Source organism: Musa acuminata, chromosome BXJ1-3 (genome assembly GCF_036884655.1).
Source record: "Musa acuminata AAA Group cultivar baxijiao chromosome BXJ1-3, Cavendish_Baxijiao_AAA, whole genome shotgun sequence".
Classification (NCBI taxonomy): domain Eukaryota; kingdom Viridiplantae; phylum Streptophyta; class Magnoliopsida; order Zingiberales; family Musaceae; genus Musa; species Musa acuminata.
The window spans coordinates 577,504-605,450 of NC_088329.1; the positions used below are offsets into that span (position 1 = coordinate 577,504).

The window sequence follows — 27,947 nt, forward strand, 5'->3', positions numbered from 1 at the left end:
TGTTCTATACCACCTTGATAGATGACATTATATATATATAACTTGCTCTTGATATAAATTAACAGTTCACAAATGTACTCCCTATGGAAAAACTAAATACAGGGCTGAGAAGGAAACCTGGCTATGTTGGTTGGCAGATTAGCTAGCATTGCCAAAGGGGTTTAAGAGAAGGGGCTATACACAAAATGGATGTCTCCTACATGAAATAGCTCAATGCTTTCTTCTTCCTCGATCCTCCTTCGCCATAGAGCTCATTCCATTGTTGAAGCTCACTCATATTTGAAGATTCAGATGACACACTCGCACACACCTGTGAGTACAAGGTTTGTTTAAGCAACTCCAATATATAGTATACTCAAAAATGGATGTCAACTTCAGCTTTATCTTTATTCTAAACATAAGCAAAATTTAATTTCTCAACCCACAAAGATTTAGGTAATTCTGATGGGAAGAAACAAGATTTAGAGATGGGAGCTTTTTTCTTTTTGTTCTTTTTTTCCCCATTATGTTCCTGTTTTTTTTCTTGGTACAGAAAAAAGGAGAAAGGAAGAATTTCAGACAACATGATTCTATACCATAAAATGATATCTGATTCTAGATGAAGCAAATAGCCTACAAATGTTAACGAAGTCTAAAAATGATAAATCTTAGACCTTCTAGATCAAAGGTCATTAACCTTTGACCTTTGATTCTAGATCAATGATAAACCTTATGTGCTATTCATGAGGAAGAAACATTGGCAAGACAAATATAAGGTCAGAGGAGTCAGATCCTTCTGCTCCTTAAGCAGCAGGTATCCAGTGTGTGTGTGTGTGTGTGTGTATGAGAGAGAGAGAGAGAGAGAGAGAGAGAGAGAAAGAGAAGAGAGAGAGGATGGGGAGTGGAGTTAAAAGCTACCTGTTCATGTGCATATTTAAAGTCTTCCATGTTCAAAGGACGAACATCCTCACTTGCATATAATGTGGGTAAAGGTCTACCTTCTGCTATGGCTAAATTCTTTTCCTGTATGTGACAAGAAAAAGCTTAGGGCAATTACTAAAAAATCAGAAGGAACTATTATTATGTGCAACAGTGTTGAAATCAACATAAAAGCACAATAACCAAAGCACTGGTTAGCAAAACATCATGCATAAAACCTGCAAATGATATAAACATAATATAAATAAAACCATATGTTTGATTTAGTTCAGACAAATGGATTGATTCATTTGTAAACATCTGTGTAGTCAAAAGCTTTTGACTTGTCGAGGTAACTCTCATGGCATCGCTTTGCTTGCACTGTGGCCCATCATTGTTGAGATGAAAGGAAGTTCTTTTGATTTTTTTTAAAGTCGTTTATTATAGAATCTAGTAGAACAGAATAATCTTCAAATTCATTTACATCCACACTTTTGTTTTATTCAATTCCTTTGTTGGGCACTGAAAATGTCTGTCAAACCCTTTCAACTGTAGTGGTAGCTACATGAAGGACAATAATATGTCTAGACATCAGCGTTGCAATTTTAAGGTAATCGTCTTTAACACAATTCTTTATTTTCATCCTTAATTTAGTTGATAATTTCACACACAAGTGTTTTGCAAACATTTGCACTATTAAGTGATTTGATATACTAATCATTGTTTTAAATTTTGATCCATTGGCTCATATCAGGTGCCATACGCACATTTGAAATGAAAATTGAAACAAAACTGATTATATTACACTTCATACAACTGCTTAACTATTACCAGTAAGATATTATGCCTCAAAAATCTTATTTTTTATAGTCAATGCTAATTTTCTTATAAAGATAAAAGATCAAACTGGAAAAAGAGAGATTAAATAAAATATTGATCAAAGATTTGAATGGTTCAAGACTAACCTTCTTTTCTTTCTCCAAAATCTCTCTAATGGGACAATGTGCAGCAGTTACACAGAGATTCTAAAACAACCATAAAATATAAACTTTCTTAATTCCTCAAGAAACTATAAGAAAACAAGATCAAATTCTATCCAAACAAACCTTCAAGTCACTTCCTGAATATCCATCAGTCATATTTGCAAAGACTTCAAGATCAACACCTGGTGCCAACTCTTCTTTTGACAATATAACTCTGAGAATCTTCTCTCTGTTTAATGCATCTGGTAAATTTACCATCAATCTGCACAAAACATTGTTATATGTTAGACAAGTTGATCAACCCTCAATTTATCCAAACATCAGCATTTACCTTCGTGGAAGCCTCCTTATAACTGCTTCATCGAGGTCAAAGGGCCTGTTGGTAGCAGCAAGAACCAAAACACGTTCTTTATCTTTGGTTCGCAATCCATCCCAGTTGACCATAAATTCATTTTTCATTTTGCGCATTGCTTCATGCTCTCCAGGGTTTTCTCTCCTGCCCAACATACTGTCAACCTATAAAATAGAAAAAAAAATCACTTACAATAACTGACGTAAATTATAAGAATGAAATAAAAATAAGTGATGTTGGACTGATACTAAATTTTGCAGTAAAAACTAATCAGTACACTGACCTCATCAACAAAGATAACACTAGGAGCAATTTTACTAGCCAATGTGAATACTGCTTTCACGTACTTTTCTCCTTCTCCAAACCACTGTTACAATGAGTGCATTAGATTTGGTAGGAAAAGACAATTTCTTTAAAATACTACAATCCATGATATAAGCTAGGATTGCCATTCTGCGTTGTGGTCCATGTCAGTATCAAATCCGGCATAACAATTTCTTAGGTTGGCACAGCACAAGCCAAAAGTTGGTCTAACAATATTTTGGCACTTCCAAAACGGTCAAATTGATATCTTTATGATATATTACATCTCAATCATATTGATATTCACATGTTGGCATGGCAATCCTTGGTTATAAGCAGATGATGAACATAAAGTACCTTCGAGGTGATGCTTGACATCGATATATTGATAAAATTTGCACCTGCCTCAGTTGCAACAGCTTTAGCAAGCATCGTTTTTCCTGTGCCAGGGGGGCCAAAGAGCAGTATTCCTTTGCATGGCTGAAAAACAAAAAAGGATGACATTATGAAACTCTGAGGTATCAATATTTCATCCTAGTCTGGATGAAAACAAATGTACTGAGAACTTGCAAGAAGGTGAACATGCAATTTTAGCCTTAGGAAACTTTTCAACATAAATTAGGATTGCACGAGGGCAACACTTAAATTTTGTCTCAACCATTAAAATCATGCATAAGCATATCTAAATCTAAAATGAAGAAAACAAGCAACTGTACACGAAGAATATCAGCACAGGAGTATTATTCAGAAATGATCACCATCATTTCATTGCTCTAATCCTTGAGTTCTTCAACATTCTCAATTTGGATACCGAATTAATTTCAAGCACATCTTTCATTGGGGCCATCTTTCATAAGAACCATAATGGTCTCTTGCATGTCCAAATCAAACTTGAGAAGAAAATGGTATTTTAATTACAGTCGTCAGCTGATTTATGGAATGTAATTATAAGGAATTTTACAAAGATGGGCTTGAGGGCTTTGAGGATATTTTGAAGTGGACTCAAGAATTGTAAAAGCTAAAGGCCATCATGAAAGATTTAAAGGTGCGGTGGTCAACACTGGTATCAATAAGGCAAAGATGGGGTAAGTACTTGAGATCATTGATAGATTCTCACAGGTTTGTAGCCTGGAGTTGCACATTTGGCTAGTAGAATCACGCCACCATCTTGCAGATGAAAAAGACAATTTCTAAATTCCATTGCTTCAAACCAGTCACATCCAAAAAATTAGGACTAATGAAATTAGTAAATACAGTTATACAAAATTTGCAATACCACCCGGTACTTCAGTACAAGTGGTATTTACCGATACAGACACCAGAGTAAACCAAAGGATATGCCCAGGGGAGTCTAAATTATTAGTAAATACGATAGACAAGATTTGCAATACCACCTGGTACAGTTTGGTATGGGAGGTATGCACTCGTCCCATAGGTACACAAGCCAAGGAAAATCGGACCATCTGTTCGGTACATGGCCTCTACCGCTCAGACATGATCATACCACCCATTACAAGGCGATACAAGTCCAGCACCAAAAAGATTCTTTTTTTGTTTTTTCAACAATTGTTTGGGCTTTTTTCTTGACTTGGTACATACTGACATATCAACACTTGGTACACTGGTGCGGACTAATATAGAATCGCCATATGAAACTGCAAACCTTGTGCTTACATATATAAATTTTTGGAGAACAACGAAGAATGTACCATATTTTGGATAAATTTTTGTTAATGAAATGTTGCAAAACCAACTGTAAGTACAATATTCAATATTGATATTTATTTTTGTGAGAACACCAATGCATTCCTACAGGTCAAGTAAGGAAAGACTTATTAATGAATTGCAATGTAAAGATTTTTCATGCAATGTAAAGATTTGGAGAATAGATCACTTTGGCATAGGTTACATCCTATATTTTACTTTTGAGTGAAAATAAACATGACATTAAACTTTGTATTAGGTGTTGTAAGATTCGGCCAATATTTAGGGTTCCTAAGATATCTGGTCCAACATGATAACTATCCTTACAGTTTCTAGAAAGCTAAAAAACTGAACAGTGCATCCTTAGGATCTTGTTCTTTTTGAAGGTAGTTGATAAATTAGTTAGGATCAAACACTTAATATTAAGGTTTTACAAGATCAGGCTTCTAGAAAGCTAATAACATGAACTGTGCGTCACAAGGATCTTGTTCTTTATGTAGTTAATAAATTAGTTAAGATCAAACACTTCATATTAAGGTTTTATGAGATCAGCATAAGTTTTGAGATTCAGACCTTAGTGGATGGACTGGACCCCATTATGAGCTTGTCTTTTCATCTTCCTCTTTTCTCTGTGTGTATGCTTTTCTCTTATCAGTAAAACCTTTTGGAACTTGATTGTAGCCGGATGGAACTAGTGGATAAGAAGGAGGAACATCATACCTGAACAGAATTTGTTGGAACCAATTATTTAAATTTTGGTCTGACTGGTCCATACTGACTGATATTTATCAATCTGACCATGAGTTGACATGTGGACCGAGAAGTTTTGGCAAACTTATTCCTTTGGGTGTACTACCCGGTATCTTTACCAACACCAAGTTATACTGGTTGATATCAGTACCCAACCAAAACTTTTTCCTTGACTCAATTACATTTCCACTTCACTCTTCTCAACCGGTAGCCTCTTCTCCTGCACTTTTTACTTCATTTCTTCTCCAAATTGCTCCCTTTTTGCATCAGATTTCCAACATAGCTTACGTTTGGAGCCTCATTCTTGCTACAGGGCAGACTTCTTTTGTGAAACAATTTAGCTTTTTCCCAATCAAGGTGAATGTGAATCTTACCACCATGTATATTATGATTAAGGTTAAAGCTTCAGATGTTCAATCAAGGCTGTAGCTGTGTAATTTGCATAGATCTATTTCAATATAAGCTAGATCCACATAGGACAGACTTAGAAGTTCACACCATGGAGATCTACAACTGATCAAATTCATATTAGAACCACTACAGTTTAAATTCTTAATTGTGAATCTAAATTTGTTTCTCAATGTTTGTGCAAAATGACAATGAAGAAACAATGTACCAGTTGGGCATTGTAGCATGTGCATTGTTAGGAGCACGGTCATCATTGGTAGTGCATCCACTGTGATTAGGCTAGTTACGATGTTGGAACTTGGAATAACAAGATCAAATCAACAATTAAGTAGTGGATTTCTTCACATGACCAGATACACAAAGGTCCGTTGAGATAACAAGTAGGATCTTAGAGTAGAATAAGATGCCCAAAAAATCTTAGAGTAGAATAAGATGCTCAAAAAACCCTAAGACTATATTAATGAAAAGCACAAAGGAAACATTTAGATGGGTAGACATGTAAGCCATCTACAACGAATGCTAGGATCAAGGAGACAATGTAGAGACCATGAGCTTAAAATTGGCATTTGTGCATTCATAAAGCACTAAAACATGGCTGAGGATGGGAACAGTAAGTAATATTGGTGGGGCTAGTCCATCTCCGGTTCAATAGGTCTTCCACTAAGATGTAATTTAGTGACAATCATGATGCTTTCAAAGCTAGACAAAAGTACTAGTATGAAGAAACCTAATGACAGTGGTAATCATGACCTAGTTCATGATGTCAATTTCTATATGAAGTCAACTCATGACCTTGTTGATCTATTTCATTGGGGGGTTTCTTAAGCAATTTCAATATGAAGCCAACTCATGATGTTGTTAATCTTAATTCAATGGCATTCCTCTCCAGAGTATCAAACAAATTAGGATTGATGCCTCTTACACCAATGGACAAAAAGATGGATCTGAGAAAGAAAATTGCAAAACAGTTCAACTGCAACTGCATCACCTCACATGTAGCTCACAATACTTGTTATATTAAGCAACACACTATGATTTATGAAATTAAACAAATAACCTCAAATAAGGCTTCAAAATCTTAATCCGGTTTCACAATCATTCCTTCGGTGGACCAATGTGCTACCAGTATGGTTGGTGTACTGTGTCTGTATGCCCCTGTATCGACCAATATGGCTCTAGCAGGGGGAGGGAATGAGGAGGAGGTGGGTCAAGAGGAGAAGAAGAGGAAGAGGTGGTAGACTTGGAGAGGAGAAGAAGAGGAGGAGGTGCTGAAAATGGCAGAAGATGATGATATAAGGAGATGACAGTGGAGGAAACAAAGGAGAAGAAAACTAAAAAGGACAGCATATTATGAAAAAAGTACTGATTGATAGGTACTGGTAACCACTCGATAAGCCTAGTACTACGAACTTATTAGGCAGTAAGCTTTGCTTGAGACCATGTAAATTATCCAATACACATACCGATGGGCCACTGGATCAGTAGATACGAGTCCATATCGACTGGTATGGTCAAAATTTTGAACCTTGATCTCAAACTCTAATATATATAATTAAATTGTCCCTTATCTATGTCGTACAGTGTTCTTTGAAACCTTGGCACTTTTTAGCACCTAGTGTCTTGGACAACACTAGGACTTTTGAGGTCTGCACAATATTGCACTAGAACAGATCAAGATAAGCTTGGTGATTCAAGCCTGGTATAAGGTGTATCATCCAGTACAAGACTTGTACCAAGTGTACCACCTGCCTGGTACAACCTTGTACTGCTCAGTACAAGACTTATACCCTAGAATAAGCCTCGTACCATACAGTAAACTTTTTCTATTTTTCAGCCTTTTTTCAGGCTTTTTTCATAACTTGATACACACCGAGACAGTATGCCAGTATGGCTCATACTCCTAATTGTCCGAGGTAGGATTGATATGGGTCGGCTACCCTTGCTCATATCCGTGCTTAAATGTTTTCTTATCTAATCAATCTAACCTTATTTCTTCTCATTAGGTTATTGAACTTGTTATTTGCATTGCAGGGACTATTTTGTGACTTGAGCCTCCACCTAGGTCACAACAACCTTACTACAGAGATAAGGCTCATGAGCCAAATAAGCATTAATGAAATATTGTGTTTACACAAGATCCACACTTTTTTGGTAGTTCGACAGTTGAGCTTCAATTTTTGGATTGCTGATATCAAATAATAGCAACTTTGAAAAGGAATGCATTATTAATAACCAAGCAACATGTGAGAACACATGAACCTATAAAATTTATGGAAAAAAAAGAAGTATCTAGAGTGAAGAGGATGCTCATAATTAAGTAATTAACAACATATCAGACACAAGGAACACAAAATTGACTACCAAACTAAATGCAGCACTCAGAATCTATTGCTTTCAATTAAATAACAGAATCACATAAAAAAAAAGGTTACAAACATAGATATATAAGAACTGTCAACTTAATGGCTTGATAGCAGCCCATATAAAAATTTATTTTGGCAACAAAAACCTAGAAAGCACGCCAAAAAATTCAATTTACTGAAAAAAAAAAGTCTTTGGAAAGAAGCTTGTTCAAGATCAGAAGCACCTTAGTCAATTGTCCTTTGCAAAACAATTCTGGCCTCTGCAGAGGAAGCATCACCAATTCCTTTAGTGTTTCTTTCACATTCTCCAAGGCTCCAATGTCATCAAAAGTAACTCCTATGTCATTAGGCGGAATAACATCGGCAAGAAGCCTTTTCTCAAATTCATTCTCAGTGACTACATCCTGTAAAGGTGCAAGTTGATAATCAGTTGACAGATGAAAGCACAACAAAAGACCATCAGAACCCAGCACTGAAACCTATTGCACTTGCATTACTAATCAAGTTTACAGTTGTTTTTTGGGGAGGAGAGAGAGAGAGAAAGAGAGAGAGAGAGAGAGAGAGAGAGAGAGAGAGAGAGAGAGAGACCTTGAGTGATTTCTTTAAACTCTTATTATCATTTTGGAAACTCTGCAGCATGCTTAACCCATGCTTAAGGCTGCCAGTTTATTGATAGTAGTGTCAGAAGGTCAGGAGGCAGTTTTATATAAGCCTCAAGTTTCACAAGTTACACCGTAAATATTGTTGATAGTATGATAACCTTTCATTGGAGAGTATGAGCTTTGCATCCTTTGACAAGGCTTCATTTCTACTGTGCTTAACGTGATAACTAAGAGCAAAACCAACTACCTTATCCACACCTGCAAAGACAATCCATATGAGGAATGATTTGTCAAAGCATTGGTAATAATAACAAGTAGACCAAAAGAAGGCACACACTTTCATTTGTAAGTGCTTGATCCTTTATTGATACTGTTTCAATATCATTGCAGTCCAACCCACAGCGGTTCAGAAACTGTAATATATGGAAGATTAAAGATAAGATGATTGCACAAATGTATCTAATATGTCCATTATAACAGCAATGGTAGTGAAGCGAAAATGAGAGAAAATAAACTAAATCTTGAACTTAATATGGTCAATAGGGATGCTTCAAAGAGAAAAGGCAGGAAAAAGTGGACAGAGAGATAATTGAAGTATGAACAAAAAGATCAGCAACATAAGATCTGCAGTAACGCATTTTGTAGTTACATTTATTTGATTACCATGAATAATACATCAGCACTTTTAGTAAGCTAGCTAGCAAAGGGCCATTAGATCATGAAGATCAAGAAAAAGATTGCAGGTTGATTCTGCACCAAGGTAGTCATGGGAGGGGAAGGTGCATATAGGATATAGCATTCATAATTCTCCAATAAATACTATAATTAATTAGTAATAACTAAAACAGAGGAAGAAATATAAAGCTGAACTAGACTAGTTCAATCTTGATAAGTCCTGTTGCCAATTAAAAAAAAAAAAAAAGATATCTAGGTTTTAGCAGCACGATGGTGATTAAGCAACACCAACAAAATTTGTAGTACATACTGTAAATCTCAAGTCATGTTAAATTACCAAGCAATTTATACCTTGTGCACCCAATAAGTTCATCTTCCAGGAAATGTGCTCTCTCCACTAATAATAAAGTTGCTATTTGAATACAATTTTCAGACAAATGTCAAGGATACCATATTAAAAGTACCAAAGCCTGAAAATTAAATTGTCATCAATATTTTGTCAAGTATCCGAATGTTATCTTTCAAAATTTTTGCAAAGACACAATTTTCGATCTGAAGATGCAAATGAAATGCAATCATCGAGAAACCTAAAATATGCTTTTCAAAAATACAAAAACAGCTTTATTGAAAGGCCCAACTTTGTAAACGAATCCTAACCCTCAACCGATGGTAAAGTATTATATATTATGGAACTCAGTGTACATTCTGGAGAGATAAAAGGTAAAAAGAAAAAAGATGGATCAACTCTTTAATATTTTTTAATTAATCAAACTTACAGAACGTAAACTGAGAACATTAGACTTGGCTTTAAGAGTTTCAACATCACGATCCAACTGTTGTTTCCATTCTGAAAGTTGGGTTTCATCCTGCCACAGTTACTAGGATTTCAGGAAAGTACTTTCTTAAAGACAGAAAAAACGAGTACATACCAACACAATATGCCAACTTAAACCTGTGGAAGTTGAATCACAACTTTGTTAGGGAAAAGTCTAGAGAGCTGCTTCATCGTCTTAGGAATTTCTTTGCTTCTTTCGTGCAGTCTACCAAAGTTATCCTATGCAGTACAACAAGAAATATACACCAGATTAGTGCAAACTAATATAAACAGTACAATAGGGTTGCTAATTCTATTGGTGCTTTAAGGGAAATGTAAGAAAAGTTCAATTGCCTCAATAAAACAACATATAAACAACTTATTAAACTAGGGATAAAAGTACCATTTGACAAAGAAATCCAGGAAAAGCCATGAAGAGATGCCATAACATGGTGAGAACACATCTAGTAAAAGTGAATGATTGCAGTTTCGGTTACCGGACCCATGCCCGTCCAAGGTTAGACTCGTATGGGTCTGGTCCATCCAGACGTACCAAGTGTCAGAACGCCGAAATGCACTACTAATTGTTGAGGGAGAGAGTAGGGGGGGAAGAAGGAAGAGGACACAAAGGAAAAAGAAAGAAGAGGAAGAAGGAAACGGTGAAGGAAGAAGAAAAGAAAGAAGGCCGAAGAGGATGAGAAAGAAGACAGAGGAAAAAGAGGAAGAGGCATACTGAAGTTGGCCATAGGCAACGTGTACGATCGGCGACAGACAACGTACTGTCATGGAGCAATGTAGTCCAGATGTTCGACACATGTCCATGACACTTTTCAGTTCTTTTTTTCTATCATTTTCGATTTTTTTTTAGTGTTTTCTGTTATGCAGCATGTACGGTGCAAAATTTACTACTGTCGGCCCCATTTTTGTTTGTTGCTAAGTGTTTTAGTTTTGTGTTTCTGTCATGTAAAACTCAGAAATGTTTCTAGTTGCACGACGTCGTGTGAAGGAAAAAATAGCCCAAAACAACCCCATTCGTGTGTGCCACGGGCTGAGTTCTGGCTAACGGCCATGTGATGCAAAACATCATCCGTCTCAATACCTTGGAACCCCCGGGTGGCACTGAGGCGGATGGGACCTTGAGTATATGTCTGAGGGGTGATGCAACGTCTTTAGTGTGCCCATGTTCTGTTCGACAAAAGTACCAGGTGAATATTTGACCTGCATCTACCTTTGGAACCTCTTTTGTGTGTGCTCACTTAGCCGATTTTTGAGATCCTTTCGTGTCTAATAAAAGTCGGTTGCTTTGTATTGCTTGTGATCCTGGTTATCTTGCCTTTTTTGTGCGCGACGACGACATATTACCCACATGTTTGCCTTTCTAACTTTTTCTTTGCTAGGCAATTCTTCTGTGAACTACACGAGGCTAAGGTCTAGGCTGACCCTTGCAAACAAGCATCGCTTGGGTGGCACGTCCTAGGTAATTTTAGCTAAGGACATGACAATATAGCAAGCAACGAATGACGAATGGCGAGCCATAGGTGATCCTCCCTACAAGTGAAAGGAATGGCATGCTCGTCTCAAACCCTAGTTAAAAGAAAAAATATTATATATAATTACCCGTACTGGTCTGATGGCCAACTGGTACATGGATCGAGTGATCTTGTTTTGTTCCAAGCAATACCACCTATTACCAGTACCTTTTATTTTCTAATTTCGACAACTATCAGCTACCCTTTCTTTTCCTTCTTCTTTCTTTTTCCGTCAAGCTCCCTCTCTCTCTCTCCTGTCTCACATCACAACCATCTCATCAGAGTCACTGCCTCCACCACCTCCTACCAATATGCATTGTCTTCCTCTTCCTCCCCTCCTTTTCCCTCCTTCTATCTCCTTTTCTCTTTAGTCTGAGCAATATCAGACAATACCAACCAATATGGGTTGCCAATATGCCACTCCATATGGATCCAATCATCAACCAATATCAGTAAAAAACTGAGGTTTTAATCTATGCCTATAGCCACTTTGTCCAAAACATTTAGCCCAAGTTAATGATAATAGACTCGTCTAGCTCCATTAAAAATCACATACAATCTCTTACTTTAGATATGAGACTTAACTTGAGCCTCACAATTTCCCTCATTCAAGGCTTCATATCCTGTTCAAAACCGACGACCTAACACAGCTCAAAATCATGTCTACTCAGCAGCATACAAGGCCTAGTCTAGTGGTAACTACATATTGCAATGTGCATCCAGCCACATCCATTGATAGCTCTGTCCTACCAGGACCCCTCACCAAATCTCACAACCTGATGAGAGAACTTACTCATTACCTTGTTGATAGCTTGACACCACATGGTCTAAAATGCTTCAGAGAAATTACTGACAGTAGACCCCTCTAGCCCCATAAACCAACTCTTTCTTCTTTCACTTTCAATGTGAGACCAAATTACAATGTCTGTCACCATGCCTAATACTAGGTCCATTCTAATAGAAGCTCACCCATTAAACTAGCCAGCTTAAACCACGTGACCCAAAAAACTCTAGTATAAATTACTAGCAATAGGCCCATCTAGCCCCATACACAATCACATCCATTCTCCCCCTTCAAATGTGAGACCATATCGGAATTGGGAATGTTACACTCCCATTTAAGAGTTAATGTCCTCATTAAAGCCCAAGGTCAAACTCCCTATCTCATAATTAGACCTTAGTAAAAAATATGTGAGACAAAGCCCACTAGTAGTTTCAATCTGTAATGTGCTTTCAATCCCATCCAAATGTAGTTGAAATCTACTCGAGCCCAGCTCAGAGGTGACTCCACACCATGATGTACCTCTAGCCTCAATTACGAGTAGTCATTTTCTAATGATGGAGACCATGAAACTATAGTAAGGACCTTTACTTACATTAGTATGGATGTGATTGATATTGAATTATTTTACAATTGTTTTTTCCTATCCCTCTTTTTCTCTTTAGTAAATGTACCATCAATGCTTGGTCCCTTTTGTAGTATAAGGTAGGAAAACCACATGATCCAAGTCAATCATATTAGGAGCTGATCTCCTACTGTATAAACTAACATCGTAAGCCACCTTTTCAGGGCTTCCTTGCACTTGTTGTCCTGTCCAGCACATGAGAATCACTAGACTGCCTCATGTTGGGATTCCTGCTTAGCCTGTGCAGTCTTGCTTATCCTGTGCATCACCAGTCTGTAGGTCAATGTCTCATGGTCTCCTTATACCTGAACTGTTACTCCAGGGATACATGAATCATTTCAATCCTCGTACACATCATAAATGCCTGGGTCACATGTTTGCCTATCCATATTCTTCCATTGTGGTTTAGCTATAGCCTTGGGGCTTTTTTAGCATTCAACTCTGCCTACAAAGCTCGTCTAATTTGCTGTGGCCCCTTCATGCATTTGGCCACGTAAAAAAATCCATTGACCTAATAACGATTTTTTTTTCACCCCGACCAATATAGTTAAAGTAGATGCATTGCCAATGATGGTAGTTATTTACGCAACTAAAATGTTGCCAAACCAGATCAATACTCTACTGCTTTGGTGTAAATATTTTACAAAAGTCGTCAATCTTAATTGGAGACAATTTAAAAAATTCATTTAATATCAGGAATCAAGGTCGGATTAACATAGATCTGGTCTAGATCTACCAATATCTAAGCTTGATCCATGCGGATCTAGGATGAATCCCAACAGATTTTGACTAGATCAGAATGGATTTTTAACATGATCTGAATGGATCTTCATCGAATCTATACTATATTGGCTTGAAAGCAAACAAATTGTCATCAATTGTGTAAAAAACTGTCTCACTCATTTCGAAATGACATAACATATTCATCCCTGAACTTAAGAAAAAAAACTAAAATATAGCTCTAATCGATGAAAAATACTTTAGGAATAATATATTACAATAATACCAAGGTTTGCAATTTTGTACTGGGGTACTATACCAGTCCTTGGCTGGACTGGGACTGGTGTACTGACTTGGTACACTGGTGTGTACTGAAGAGGAAGGAGGCGAAGAAGGAAAGAGGAGGAGGTGATGGAGAAAGGAGAGGAAGGAGGAGGAAGAGAAAGGAAGAAGAGGAGGTAGTGAAGGAAGAAAAAGCAACGGAGGAAGAGGAGGAAGTGGAAGGAAGAAGTGGTGATGGGGGGAGAGGAGAGGAGGAAGAGGAACGGAGAGGAGGAAGAGAAAGGAAGACAAGGAGGCAGTGGATAAAGAGGAAGAAAGAAGAGATAATGGACGAATAGGAGGAAGAAGGAAGAAAGAGGAAGAGGAAGGGAGAAGAGAAAGCAACGGAGGAAAGAGAGGAGGAAGCATACCCAAAATGATGGCACATGGTGCGCGATGGGGAGGTAGGCGACAGCGTACAACAAAGGTTGGCTTGTGATTTTAGGATCCGCACATACAGGAAAGAAGGCTCATGGACCAATGTTTCCAAATGCGCTAGGCACAAGGTACCAATGCGCTTGAGGCATTAGGCACTCAAGCAAAACGAGGGGCGACTGAATATTAAAATGCAAAAAATATATACCTATAATTTATTTACAATTTGATATACCAAGCAAGCGAAGCAAGGTGTTCCTACCTATCAATGTGTATGTCCTAACTCCTAACAGTGTTAAATTAATAAGTTCCTAACATTTTAACAAAGTCCAAGAAATAGGAGATCATTAAACAAAGTGCTCAAGCTATGGTAGGAAATAGGAGATCATTTAACAAAGATGGGAGATGGAGAAGTAACCAGCTGGCAAAAGGTTGTGGAGTATGGCACTGAGGAAGGCAACAGTGGACTACGGAGGAAGATTGGGTTCTCCGACTCAGGTAGGGTTCGTGCGACTCAAATGGTGCTTAGGGCAAAGGAAGGTGGCAACCGACGGCGGAACAAAGCTGAAGAATGACGTAAGCTGCACAGGACAGAGAAATGAAGCTTCACACGGTGGCGTAGTGCAGAGGAGGCTTGCAATCGACGATGTAAGCCGACTGAAGACGCTGCACACAATGGCATAGGGCGGAGGAGGCTCGCGATCGACGATGTAAGCCGAAGGAAGACGCTGCACACAGCAGCGTAAGGCAGAGGAAGCTCATAGTCGACAATGTAAGCCAAAGGAAGACACTGTATATGGTGGCACAAGGCGAAGAGGCAGGGTTTCTTCCACTAGATTCTTCACTGGGTTGGGCGCAGAGGGTAAGTTGTTGATTAGTTAATTTGGTTCACAACTAAGTCCAATTGACTGAACCCAATCAAAAGCCCAACCAACCTCATGCATTATTTGACTCAAACGCACAGCTGAATCGCCCAGCACCTGGGCTGAGGCATGCTTCTGAGTGGCACCTCATCGCTAGCCCGAACTTGTTACAAGTTGCTCGGGTGCCTAGGCGGGCACCCGAGCACCTATTGAAAACACTATCACGAACACAGTCCTAACAGAAGTAAACACAACTTTTAATTTTTTTTTTAAATAGATTGGACTGGACCACCAAAAATGGAGGTGGTCTGCATCTAGGTTCGAGCTTAGAGTCTGATGGTACGAGCTCAAATCAGGCGAAATTGCAATCCATGAACAACACAACTTCATTCAACAAAAAGTAAGTGAGCAACTTCAAATTTGAGATTCAAAATTTCCCTTTTATGGGGGGAGAGTAAGTCTATTTCTTGAAAATGAACCTTCAATTGTTTGAGATTGATCTTGGATTGGATAAAATGTTGGTATGAATAGTAAGGTTGAGTGCTTGGTGATAAAATGGTGAAAGATGGTGCTGAATTTGAGAAAGGGGTGAAACACTTGGATTCGACAAACGGGCAGTGTGCTTACCGCCCAATACACAATCTCCAATGGACAAAAACCAGGCCCGTCAAAAACTATGAAGCACTTGGTCCTTATCTTTTTCTCGGTCAAATCACAAAAGCATTATGTAAGTATGTTTTTCTTGTCCAAGATGTAATTTGCTGATAGCATCTAGGCATTAACTATAAATCATAGCTATGTTGAAATTAAAAAATAATCACAAGCTCATAAACATGACTGATGCCAATAAATTTATACAATTGAAAGGAATGTGAATAGGGTACCGGGAAAGCCAAATCAAGCAGGGCTGTCTGGTTACTTCCAAATTTTGTAAAAAGAAGCCCTCCAGGGTGTGACTGCAAAATGTATTATGTGTTACACAATAATAACAACAACAACAACAAGACATAAAACATGACAAATTTGTAGTCAGCTAAAGGATTCTACTTCCAGCCTTTTCTACTTATTAAGCATGAAGGAAAAGGAATTCCAGATCCAAGGATGAACATTCAGAAAGCAATACATATTAAAAAAGGAAAGTACTACCTTCTCTTTGCGGTTATCAACCTGGGAATGTAAACCGATTATAAGAACACCTTGTGGCATAAATTCAAGCTTGTTCTTCAAAGTTGCATATGAATCAGTACTTCCAGACATAGATTTCTCAATATCTTTAAGCAACACAATCAAAGGGCCACTTTTTCTTTCTTCTAGTACAACCTAAAAAAGGAAACAGTCAAAAGATTTCAGATACAAATATATAATTGTATATTAACAGTTTAACACAACCAATAAGAACAACGTGTCACACCTCTAGCAACTCATTGACTGCAAGCCTTCCAACATCTTCACCTCCAGAGAAGTCCGGGCGAAGTAAATCAGCTGCATAGAATGTGAGAGATAAGGCAATAAAGTAAAGCATGGTTTGCAATTACCATTCGATACGGTATGGTACGAGCTGGTATTTACCAGTCCGACAGCTTACGTATACACAGACCAAGGTTATAACAGTCGTACAGTGAGACTGATACAAGGCTTGTACTGCCTGATACGCCCAGTGCAGACCCTGTACTGGGCGTATATATTTGAGCAGTCGTTTTTTTTTGTTTTTTTGTTTTCTTAGATTTTTTCCTAAACTCGGTACATACCAGCATCTGATACTTGGTAGACTGGTACAGTACCAATTCGAGCCCTGACCAGTACAGTACCAGTACATGAAATTGTGAACTTTGAAGAGAAGTAGCATGATAGCAAGAAAAACAAAAAGTGAGAACAATGCCAGTTGACAATCACCGGTGCAGAAGAATCCATGATCTTCCTCGCATAGGCCTCCAAGATCATTACCCTCTGGAATTTGTTTGTCGAATCTAACTCCAATTTTAGAGGAACCATTTTCTTCAAAAGCAAGAACTACTTTCCCACGATACCCATAATTTGGACCCCTGCATATCACAGATTAGTCATTGAACTTGGCATGACAAAACACAAGGATATTTCTAAATGACACAACAATAATAAACCACGACCAAGCATACATGAAGAAAATACTTGCTTTTAACAAAATGCTTCTAGTATGTCATCATACATTATGCATCAGTATCAAGCACATTAAAATTTTGGGCCACAATTTTGATTTTTTTTCACATTTGGCTTATTTGGGAAGTACTAAGTTATGATATTCATTATTGGTGTAAATTGCATTTTAGGATTAAATAGGTCCTAAGTAGGTCATTTTAGTGAACAATATGGAGCTCAATTTCACAAAATGCATGCTTAGATTATGGAAGATTGTCACCAATAAAGAATTTTCCTATTAGCTAAGCTCTTAAAAGTACATAAATATCTAAAGGAAGCACTAAAACAATCTCAGTTATTGCCTCCTATGACAGTGAGTTAGCATCACACATTAACACTTCATCAAGGGAGAATCCTTGTTGGATTCTTAGATAAATTAAGTTCTATGGGGAACACAAAAGGACACATCAGATGAATAATAATGAAAACAAATAGAAAAACAATCAACTCATAACAAGGTAATACCTTTGAGGAGCCTGAAGAGGAAAGCCTGATGAAGGAATTGAGCCCACATATCTTACCCTATCTCCTGTTTAAAAGCAGGATCACCATTCATTTCTTAAATCAACAAGATGAAAATACAAAATTGAACATAGAATATGGCTAACCTTCTTTAAATGTGTAGGTCTTTGATGATGCTGTTGATGTCTCTTGCTTTGGAAGAGACTGGGAATTCAAAGTAGATGTTCCCACAATATCAGCCTCCACACTAGAAGCTGGCTTTCTCAGTTGTAGAGTATCAATCACTGCAGCACGATGCTTAGAAAAGATGGCTGATTTCTCCATCCTCACACTTTCTTTTAGTAATTCTGCATCCTTTAAAGATGACCCCTGCAATCGATTGTATTCAAGTTTCCAGGACTCATTAGTAACAAATTCATCTAATCGTCCTCTTGAGATAAAATAGGACTTCCATATGCCCCACTAAAGTTGTAGAGAAATTATGGGATTGTAAGAAGATGAACACACAAAAATCGGCAGTTCAATGTTTTTCTTTTTAATAAGAGATAAATCTTCATTAATCACCCATCAGGGGAGTGTCAAAAAAACCTGTATACAACAGAGAGGAAGCATCAGCTCCCCATGTAGTTGTTCTTTGAGCTAATCTACTATAGTTAGCAAGTTTGTGTGCAAAAACATTGCTTTGCCTAGGGTTGAAACCAAAGCTTGTGACATTTACTGTGGAAGCTAGATTCCGAATGTCACTTACAGAAGATTGAGATGCCAAGGCAGTTCAATGTTTTCCATTTAAACTATATGCAATTTAATATAAATGTGTGGTATGCTGCAATATATATATATATACAAGGAAAACTTACAGTGGGTAGCAGGAGAGTATCTATTATGAGTAATCTAACACCAAAATGTTTGGCAAGGGCCTTTACCAAAGTTTCTTGATAGATTTCAGATCCTAAAGGATCAGATAAAAGAAACTTGTTAGACAAAAGAGTGCAGAACCAGATCATTATTCACAAAAATTGAAAACTTGAACAATACCTGTTGGACCAGACAATAGAATCCGATGGTTTACAGATGAAATATCCATAGTATACTTTATGAACTCCTTACACTCCAGGTGAATAAATGCACAAGATATAAGAACATTTTTTGTGTTCTCACTGGATGCAGAGAAATGAAAAATAAAGAAAATTAGATCAGAAGATCTTGCAAACAAGCAAATTGAGACATTCAACTAAGTTTTTCTGCTTATATGTGCTTAATCATTTATCTAGGTGTCAATTATTATCTCCACGTAAAAGTAGGAAACAACCAAAGAGCAATCTTTGACTGGCAAAGACATCAGGTCATTCACATTAGCAAACAGTTAAAGAAAAATAATTTAGTAACACCTGGAGACCTCAACACATAAAACCTTAAATTCATATGTCAATGCAGAACCACAAGAGTTTGTGTTTATGGATTTTAAGCTTCATGAAGTAGAAGAGACATTCTAATGCAACCAGACAAACAAGTACATATGACTTGAAAAATGGCATTCTTGGTTAGTATGAGATCACGTGTTCAAAGAGCCATCCAAAAGTTAAGAGATCTCAAAGTTGAATCAGGAAAAGTGCAGCTTTTGCTTTCTACTTTTTGTAAAAGCATCTTAGAGAAAAGTGGCAAAGAGAAGGTAACTCAATGATAATCAGGGAACTGAAAAGGCACAACAAAAAAATGAGGATCAGGCTCAGCTACAAATCCAACCAGAGGAAAAAGAACATGTAATGAGTGAACACTATCCAATCATAGAATTAAGATGAAGCCCTTTCAAGTTGCAAATATCTCCTATCATGGATAATTGCATTGGTATGCCAGTATAAACAGGACCAATCAAGGACCACTATGTGCCTAGCATCCGAGACTTTGAACCATGTGTGACACTTTATTGGGTCTACTCGCTACCAAACTGTCACAGGCTTAGTTAGTTTTACCTAAGTTATGTGGCACCCTTGCATGTCCATCTGGAAAGCGTCAACTTCCTCGTAACACAAGGCCCCTAAGGATCGGGTCAGTGGAAGCGTTAACTCGGGATCCCACAAATAAAGATTTCAACAAACACTTAATAGGTAATGCAAAATAGAAAGGACTTTGCAAGCTCTAAGCGGTCACGCAACAAAGGTCCAAGACAATCTGTCGTGCACAGAAGTCTCTATGAACAAATGTCCATATGACATTATTACAGTAACCATACGACGGACCAACCCAAGATGCTACCCCAAAGCCCCGTCGAGTCATGTGCCACCCAGGGCATTCTAGGGGTGTGAGATGATTAATGTTTTGAGGCCCACCTCCGCTCTTAGAAATTCGAATGGAGGCATCGTTTTTTGGCAGTTTTGCATCCAAAGTAGAAACAACCATAAAACCCAACCAAAATGGGGCTACCAAGCCTACTACAAACCCCTACATTCTACCGAAGGTATTAACAAAACAAAAAAGCATAGGCATTATATCGAACACCTTCCCTACGAACTGTGACATTCTTCCCACTTATTCCTTCAACGTCTTTGTTGAAGCCTTAGCAAACATTGTATCTTCTTGCCTTTGTTCAATCTTCAATCCTTTGCTTTAATTGCAATGCACCTCGTGACCCCCAACTACTCTCTCAATAATGCTACTGAGAAGTTGAGCTTTGATCTGTTAACACTACTTCAACTTACCAATGACTCTGACTCTCGTATAAGGCCAATCAAGTTGTACTAATCCTCGTTGGTACTTACTGATCCTTCGAATGAAGGAAAAGACCTTACATGTTGCGTGTCATTCCCTCAAACATCTTGCGTCGATTGAACTGGATGGATACTTGTTGAAGCTTTAATGAGCATCACGTCATAGAATTTGAAGTTTTGAGGCCTTTCCATTGTAAAATTTGTCATTGATTCCTATTCTGCTTTGTTATCGCCTCCAAGTACGTCTGTATCTCCGTCGCTTTCGAGGGACAAGCTACCTTTGGTAGTACCAATCACCATTGGTGATGACAAACAACTTTTGGTTGTCACTATCTCTTTGAAGGGCCTTTGAAAGTGTGCAGAGCTCCTTTACTAGATAATTACGAGAATTATAATACTTGGTTTTGGCTATTCTCTCAAAAGTTAAGAAGGTATATGTTATATAACTTCGTCGGCCTCCTCGATGGTTGTTATTCATGCATCAAGCTGTGTACTAGTCTTTACCTGCTCTTTGTTCATACTTTTGAAGCACTCGAAATGTTGCACTCCTTGTGCTGAGTTATCTACTACAATTCGCCTTCTCATTGCCATTGAACCTTGGGAATGCAGAAAGTATTACTCAAAAAGAGCAATTTCACCTCGATTGGAGTAAAATTTCACCTCGGCTGGAGTAAGTATTATTGGCGCTGCACTAAATTTCACCTCGACGTATCCGCACGGTTTTGTCCTTTCGGAACATGTGAGCTCTAAAAGGCGCCTCTGAGGGTAAGGGAGACCTGGCGGACTTATGAGCCCTTGATTCTCATACTCCTCAACCAATGTGGGACTAAATGGCCTTATTAGTGCTCCCTCCCGTAGGGGAGCCAAGGGCTCATAGCCAAGGTGCACGGCTCGGGAGCGAGTTTGCTCAGCCGAAGTGCAAGCCTTGGGCCCTCCTTCTAGCGCCAATCTGATAATGGACCATTTGGTCGGTCGGCTATTGGTGCGGCCCGTAGGCTCGCGAGGAATTGTCTGCTTTGAGCAATAGGCGTATCCGCACGGTTTTGTCCTTTCGGAACATGTGAGTTCTAAAAGGCGCCTCTGAGGATAAGGGAGACCTGACGGACTTATGAGCACTTGGTTCCCATACTCCTCAACCAATGTGGGACTAAATGGCCTTATCAATAAGCTAAAATTCAACACCTTTTGAGATCCTTACATATCCATCAGAATCTTATTGTTGCTCTTAGATATGGAAGCTTAAGATGTAACCAAATAATCCCTTCAGGGTCAATAACCAATTTAAATCAAAAGTTTCATTTCTAGTATTTTCTGACTACCAAGTATGCTTTTAGGCTAACTTGCAAGGAATTCAATATGCCGCAGATCCTAAGGTCTTTAAACCAAAGTTTGCAATATCATCCAGTATTGTATGGGTGGTATTTACCAGTCCAATAGCCTAATGGCAAGCGGACTAGGGTAAACCGGACGATATATGCAATAGAGGGCATATACCGCCCAATTCAAGATGGTATAGGTCTTGTACTGGGCATTTTTTTAATGTTTTTTCATATTCTTTTCAATCTTTTCGCAAAACTCAATACGAACAAGTGTACCAACACTCAGTACACAGGTACAGACTGGTATAATGTTGGTCCAAGCCTTGACTTGCATAGTATTGATACATGAAATTCTGGACCTGGCTTTGAACTATAAGTTTCTTCAAAAGTTTATTCATGTTCCAAATTCACTAATATACCAATAACATCAGCCAAAAGCATGAAAAAGAAAATCTTATTTGAATATCACTAGACCTTAAATTGCCTAGTTTATTGCTTGCACATGTTTCAATCCTGTCAACCTACTTACTAGATTCTCCACTCTTCTCCAAATTTCCACCATATCATTTCCATATTTCTTTTAGCTGATCCTTATCATTATCAACAGAAGTCATTTATAATATCTTTTTCTTCATTTCAAGCTTTTCACCACATTTTTCCTCAATAAAATAATATTATAACAAAATACCAAAGTTACCAATATGCTTTGCAATGATATTGCTATAACAAAATATCCCTCCTACCCACCCCCCCCCCCCCCCCCCCAAATAGGCACAATGATAGGAAACACCTTTGTAAAGAAAATATACTAGACAGATCTAAAGCTAAAATAGGAAAAAGAGATACGAAGGTGACCATAATTAGGGTAGCCATGGAATATAAAAAAGGTGCAACACTAAATATCTGCCTCTGGTAATCAGTAGCAGAACATGTGCAGCTTGATAGCTGGTCAAAAGAATATAAAAGATGAGCAATTTCACAAAAATTTCTCACCTTAAATAGTATGGAAACCTTTCAAATGAAACTTGGATATCACCTGAATCAAGTATTCCATGTTTCAAGCCATCTTTAAAGGCTTGGCATCTGGTAGTGGGCAAGGAAGCTGGTAAGTCTACATCCTTGAGGAGTTCCCTTTGATCCTCAATCGCTTTAAATACATTGCCAGTCAAATCCATCTCAGAAGAAGGTGATCCTGCAAATGTTCTCATACCTGACCTTATTTCATAATTAATACTAGAATTTTTTCCGATGTCATCATCAAGATGAGCATGGGGACCAATATTATCATGTTGAATGGTCTCATTTGCACCAAGATCAGAAGATGTGACAGCATCAGTATTATCGCTTGGAACCACAGCTCCCCCATCATTTTCAAAAGTTTCCTTCAATATATCAGAACCCTTCTCAAGGTCTGGATTGCAGTCTTCTGATGCATCACAAACAGAAGCCAAAGCAGGCTTTTCTAGGCCTTCCTGAGCATTCTCGGCATTAGATGCTGGTGGAATAGCAGACAGATCCTTCATATTATTAGATAGGGATGCCAATATTGATGCTCCAGCAACAGCTGAAGAATCTCCAGATCTGGTCTCAATTTGAATCTCTTTGGCAGAAAAACCCTTTAATTCTGAAATGTCAACTGAAGACTGCAACATTGCTGTAGCTGATTTTTCATTCTTCAGTTGCTGATATATCTGCCAACAGATAAGGAATTGCCTTCCAAGAGAATTTAGAAAAAAGAAGAATTTGCAATTTGCATCTAGAATCAAGCAACAAGTTATAAAAGGATACATAAGCATGTTTCCCAGATGGACTAAATATCACCTCATCCCCTGCAGTGATAACAATATTTGAATTTCTCTCAAAGGTCTTGCCATTTACTTGTACAAATCCTTTTCTTCCTACAACTTCAAGCAATGCACCTGATGCACCTCCACGCTGATGTGATAGTAATAATAAAAGTGACACTTCATGCTTAAGTCATTTCCAATGAACATTTCCATTCAAATAATCAATTTATCAATTCAATAATACATTTGCTAAGATCATACCTGGGTATGTCTCAGTCTACAAAGAGTTTTGCTGACAGATGGATCCTTCATGCACAAATTACAGCTCGGGCTTTGGCCAACAGAGAATCGAGAACCAGAGAGAAAAATATGAGGGTTCTGGACAGAGCAAATCAACAGAGTTAGATAACAGTCTAGAATGACCATATGTGTCAAGCAAGAAGGCAAGCAAACTGAACCTAACAGAAGAAAAGAGAGAAAGTTCCACCACCCACAGTCTTTCATCGATTGTTTAATAATGCATCTAAACACTCACACAGAAACTAGATGCTGTACAATGCCCGGAAGCTGTTCAAGTATACTCACCTCTAATATTCATGCAACATTATATATAGGTAATGAATAAGGATGAAAATAAATTAAGTGCAGATGTCATATTATAAAATTATATCCAAATTTATTTGTGTTCAGCAAATACAAATTCAGATATGAATATTAGTTGGATACTAAATTTTTGAACCTTGTTTGTTTAAAACAAATAGAAATATAAATTGAATGGACAAAGATAAGTATTTGACTTGTAAGGCTGACATTAATTACAATATTGTGTGTGAATCAAGTATGTGACGAATAAAAAATAAGGTACAAGTCAGATCTATCAATAGGAAGATCTACAAATGCGATTTATAAAAGAATGACAAAATGAGAACATTGTATACTTAAAAACAATCAAATAACATGTTTCATTATGTTAATCTAGTATTTATCAAATATTCAAATAAAGGCTTTAAATACAAGTCAAACCGGTACATACTGACCAGCATTTACCAATCTGACCAAGGACCAATAGTAGAACATATAGCTCAAAACTAATGGGTTCACATTTTTATTATTTTCAGTGATACAGGGTATTATAAATTATTCTACCATCCTATACACCAATGTCATACTAGTTTGACAAGGTGTTGAAACTGGTATTGGACCCAGATTTTACACCTTAGATAAAGCAGAGCCAAAAAACAGAAGTTCCTTTTGGCCTCCATGACAATAAGTCAAGGGCCGGCAAGATACCATAGTGCTAGTACAAGTGCAAGCAAGCACAAAAGCCACTTCTAACATCAGCACACGAGATAAAATTATCCTCAAACCAGTGTATTACAACCCAAAGCATCTGGACAAAAGATACTTCTTTTCATCTAAGCTTTACGGGAACAAATATCTCAAACTTAATAAGAAATTAAACTCCATGGAACAATATGCCCTAGGCTTATTAAAAATTCTTAAAGACTACGAACGCAAATACCCAATTAAAGCCAAATAGTGAGATTATGAAAGTCAAAAGAACCAAGGCTAAGGTAGAGGATAAAAGTAAAAGATGCAAATCTTTTACAACTGACAGCCCTTGAGCATAGATTCAATAAAAGTGCGAAAATATCCTAGAACTTATAGGCACAAACACACCCTATGAAAAAACCTCCAAAACACAACACAAAATGCTCTAAGTTTAGCCATTAGTAAATGCAAATAGATAGAGAGATTTTTACGTACAAAGGATTTACAGGCAAAATAGACCAAGAGTAAGAGGCTAAGCCCGAAAAGGAATCTGAACCTCTATAAGAAAGTCCTTAAAAAACTCAGAACTAGGTCTATGTTTAGCTCCTTCAACATATAAATCAGATCTGGGTTCAACCATTTAAACAAAGGCGAAACAAATGTTTCCTACTCCACTTGACAAGCAACAAGTGGTACCTCTGTTGACCCAAAATCAGGCACTAGGTTTAGCCTCTAGATCTCTGCCAAGGTTTTTAAATCAATCCTCACCTTCCAAGGGCATTACAATAGGTTGTCTATTCAACTAGCTCAAGAACCAAATAGGTCATTCTATTTTATTAACAGGATCCATCTCCATGACCCTAAGCTAGGAAAACCATCATCAAGTCACTATCTGGAAAAATAAACTTTCTCATTTTTAAATCCTTTTGTTTTAATCAGCAAACAAGAAAAGATGAGTTTCCACTCCAATTAAATAAAAAAATGGTCTTCGAATTGTTAAACTAGATAATATGAGTCCCAAACACCATTAACTAGATAGATAGACTCCTAAAACTATTATAAACAAAATGAGACTTTACTTGATACAACCAATTAAAAGAGCCTACCCCCCTGACTATTTATATATGATAACATGGAACATTTTTTTAGAGTAAAACCAATTAAAAGAGCCTACCCCCCTGACTATTTATATTTGATAGCATGGAACATTTTTTTAGAGTACAACCAATTAAAAGAGCCTACCCCCCCGACTATTTACATTTGATAACATGGAACATTTTTTTGAGAGAATAAAGGACCTCCGAATCACCAAAATCGGTAAGGTATAACATGTACAACAACAACAAGCCATAATGTCCAACTATTTGGGTTTAGCTGCATAGATCTTCACCCACCATTGAGCTTTGTATACGGCAATGCCCCTCGTTAAGCTCTGAGCAATCAGATATCTTTCCACTGCATCTATTAGTTTCTATTTAGATCTTCTTAACCCTCCAGATACTACTCATCGTGATTGGCAAACCATCCACAAAGAAGATAGCAATACAAGATAGCACTGATGTGCCAACGGTGACTCAGATTTCAAATGCTTAATTCAAAATCAGACAAGACAGATACATGTCCATGACCAAGGCATGGATAGAACCTATGAGAAAGAAATAAAGCCAAAGTTCATACTATTCAACTTGATCCTTTGGTCTCTATTTAACGCATAATCCTTTTCACAATCACTACAAGAAATCCTAATCTTGTTACTCAGGAGCCCCATCCAGCCCATAACAGGCTAGTTTTGCCCACACGGTGGCACGACGGATGAGCAGAGATGCCTAGATCATACGCTTATTAGTGGTTATGTCCACCATATGCAATATGTCCACACTCAAAAACCAAATAGGATAAAATGCAAGCAAGTATGTCAGAAAAATAGGTTTTTATTTGCTTTGAATTTGCCATAGTGCCACAAAGAGAAAGAAGGGACCTTGACCATATGAGAAATGCTTCGTACCATAACTTAAATCACAACAAGAGGCACGGAATCAAAAGGCAGCACACATCCAAAAGTGCACCATCACAGCCCTGTGCCCCTCTCACCCTCATGATGCTCCCCCACATCCACGTTCGTGCCATGAAACCGTAAGCCGCAACATGAAGCAGCGTTCATATGAAGGACTAACCTTTTTAACGATTATATTCCAATGCATGTCATTACCTTTCAGATATCAGGTGAAGCATACTATCAGCATCATGTCATGTTTCTTACTGGATATACCTCTCAAGCTTGTAAGAAGAGGGAGAGAAGATCAAACCAGAGCTAACAGCAAGTTATGGGTTTGTTCCGATGACGTGATAGAAAAAAAAAAAAAAAAAAATAGATGATGAAATCTATCCAAAACATAAAGACTTGAAGACAGTAAATCCAACCTGAGAGTGTTGTGATATAAGCTTCGCCCATGCGGTCTTCTGCTTGGCTTTCACGACTCGCTTCGCTGGGACTTCCAATTTTCTCCTCTCCACCTTAACCGCTCGCTCTTCAATAGAAACAAAAAGAAAAGGGGGAAAACAATTTTTTTTAAAAAAAAAAAAAGGAAAAGAGATGAATGCAAGATCAAGATCAGACTTTGAGCGGGCAATTGGACCGGGGAGCCCTGCCCAGGCGCATCAACGGGCTTCTCATCCTGCACATCGGCATCACCGGCCTCCGCAGGGAGGTTGGCGGCTGGCTGATCGTCGGCTGCCGGCGTCTCTTCCTCCTTGGGGACAGGCCGCTGCCCCTTTGACGACGAGGTGGGCTCCTCCTGAAGGTAACCATGGATTTCCACGAGAAGTCGTTTCAAAACCACGCATCAGAAGAAAAGATGCGAGCCAAGATCCAAAATATAAAGCAGTGGATGGGAGAAAGATCGCACCTTAGACCGCTTCGAGGCCGGTTGACACGCAGAGGAGGAGGAAGACAGGAGGCGCTTCGAGGAGGCCGAGCTCCGCCTAGTCTCGACCATGGCTTCCTCTTTCGAGAGTCGAGAGAGAGAGAGAGAGAGAGAGAGGAGGGGGAGAAGGGGAAAAGAAAGGTTGGGTCGCCCAAATAGCAGTTTGTGTTCTTGTAATTATTGCATAAAGAAATATGAATTGTAGGGTTTCACTTATACCCTTTCCAAGTAAAAAAAT

The 27,947-nt window shown here is 38.1% G+C and overlaps 1 protein-coding gene across 1 annotated transcript; it reads right to left on the reverse strand.

Annotated features, from left to right (window-relative positions):
- LOC103977266 (uncharacterized) lies at positions 1-27,865 on the reverse strand. The gene is made up of 27 exons (XM_009392731.3): positions 27,692-27,865; positions 27,403-27,580; positions 27,207-27,313; positions 23,775-23,891; positions 23,515-23,661; positions 22,720-23,417; positions 18,738-18,859; positions 18,560-18,651; positions 17,849-18,071; positions 17,706-17,769; positions 16,959-17,107; positions 16,477-16,547; positions 16,212-16,385; positions 15,950-16,021; positions 9,990-10,091; positions 9,814-9,903; positions 8,700-8,775; positions 8,521-8,620; positions 8,349-8,418; positions 7,985-8,164; positions 2,893-3,015; positions 2,516-2,599; positions 2,212-2,396; positions 2,004-2,142; positions 1,863-1,922; positions 898-1,002; positions 1-310 (listed from the first exon to the last, which is right to left on the reverse strand). Exons 1-27 carry the CDS (start codon positions 27,779-27,781, stop codon positions 197-199), a joined length of 3,732 nt encoding a protein of 1,243 aa, XP_009391006.2. The 5' UTR covers positions 27,782-27,865; the 3' UTR covers positions 1-196.
- Positions 27,866-27,947: the final 82 nt, after the last annotated feature.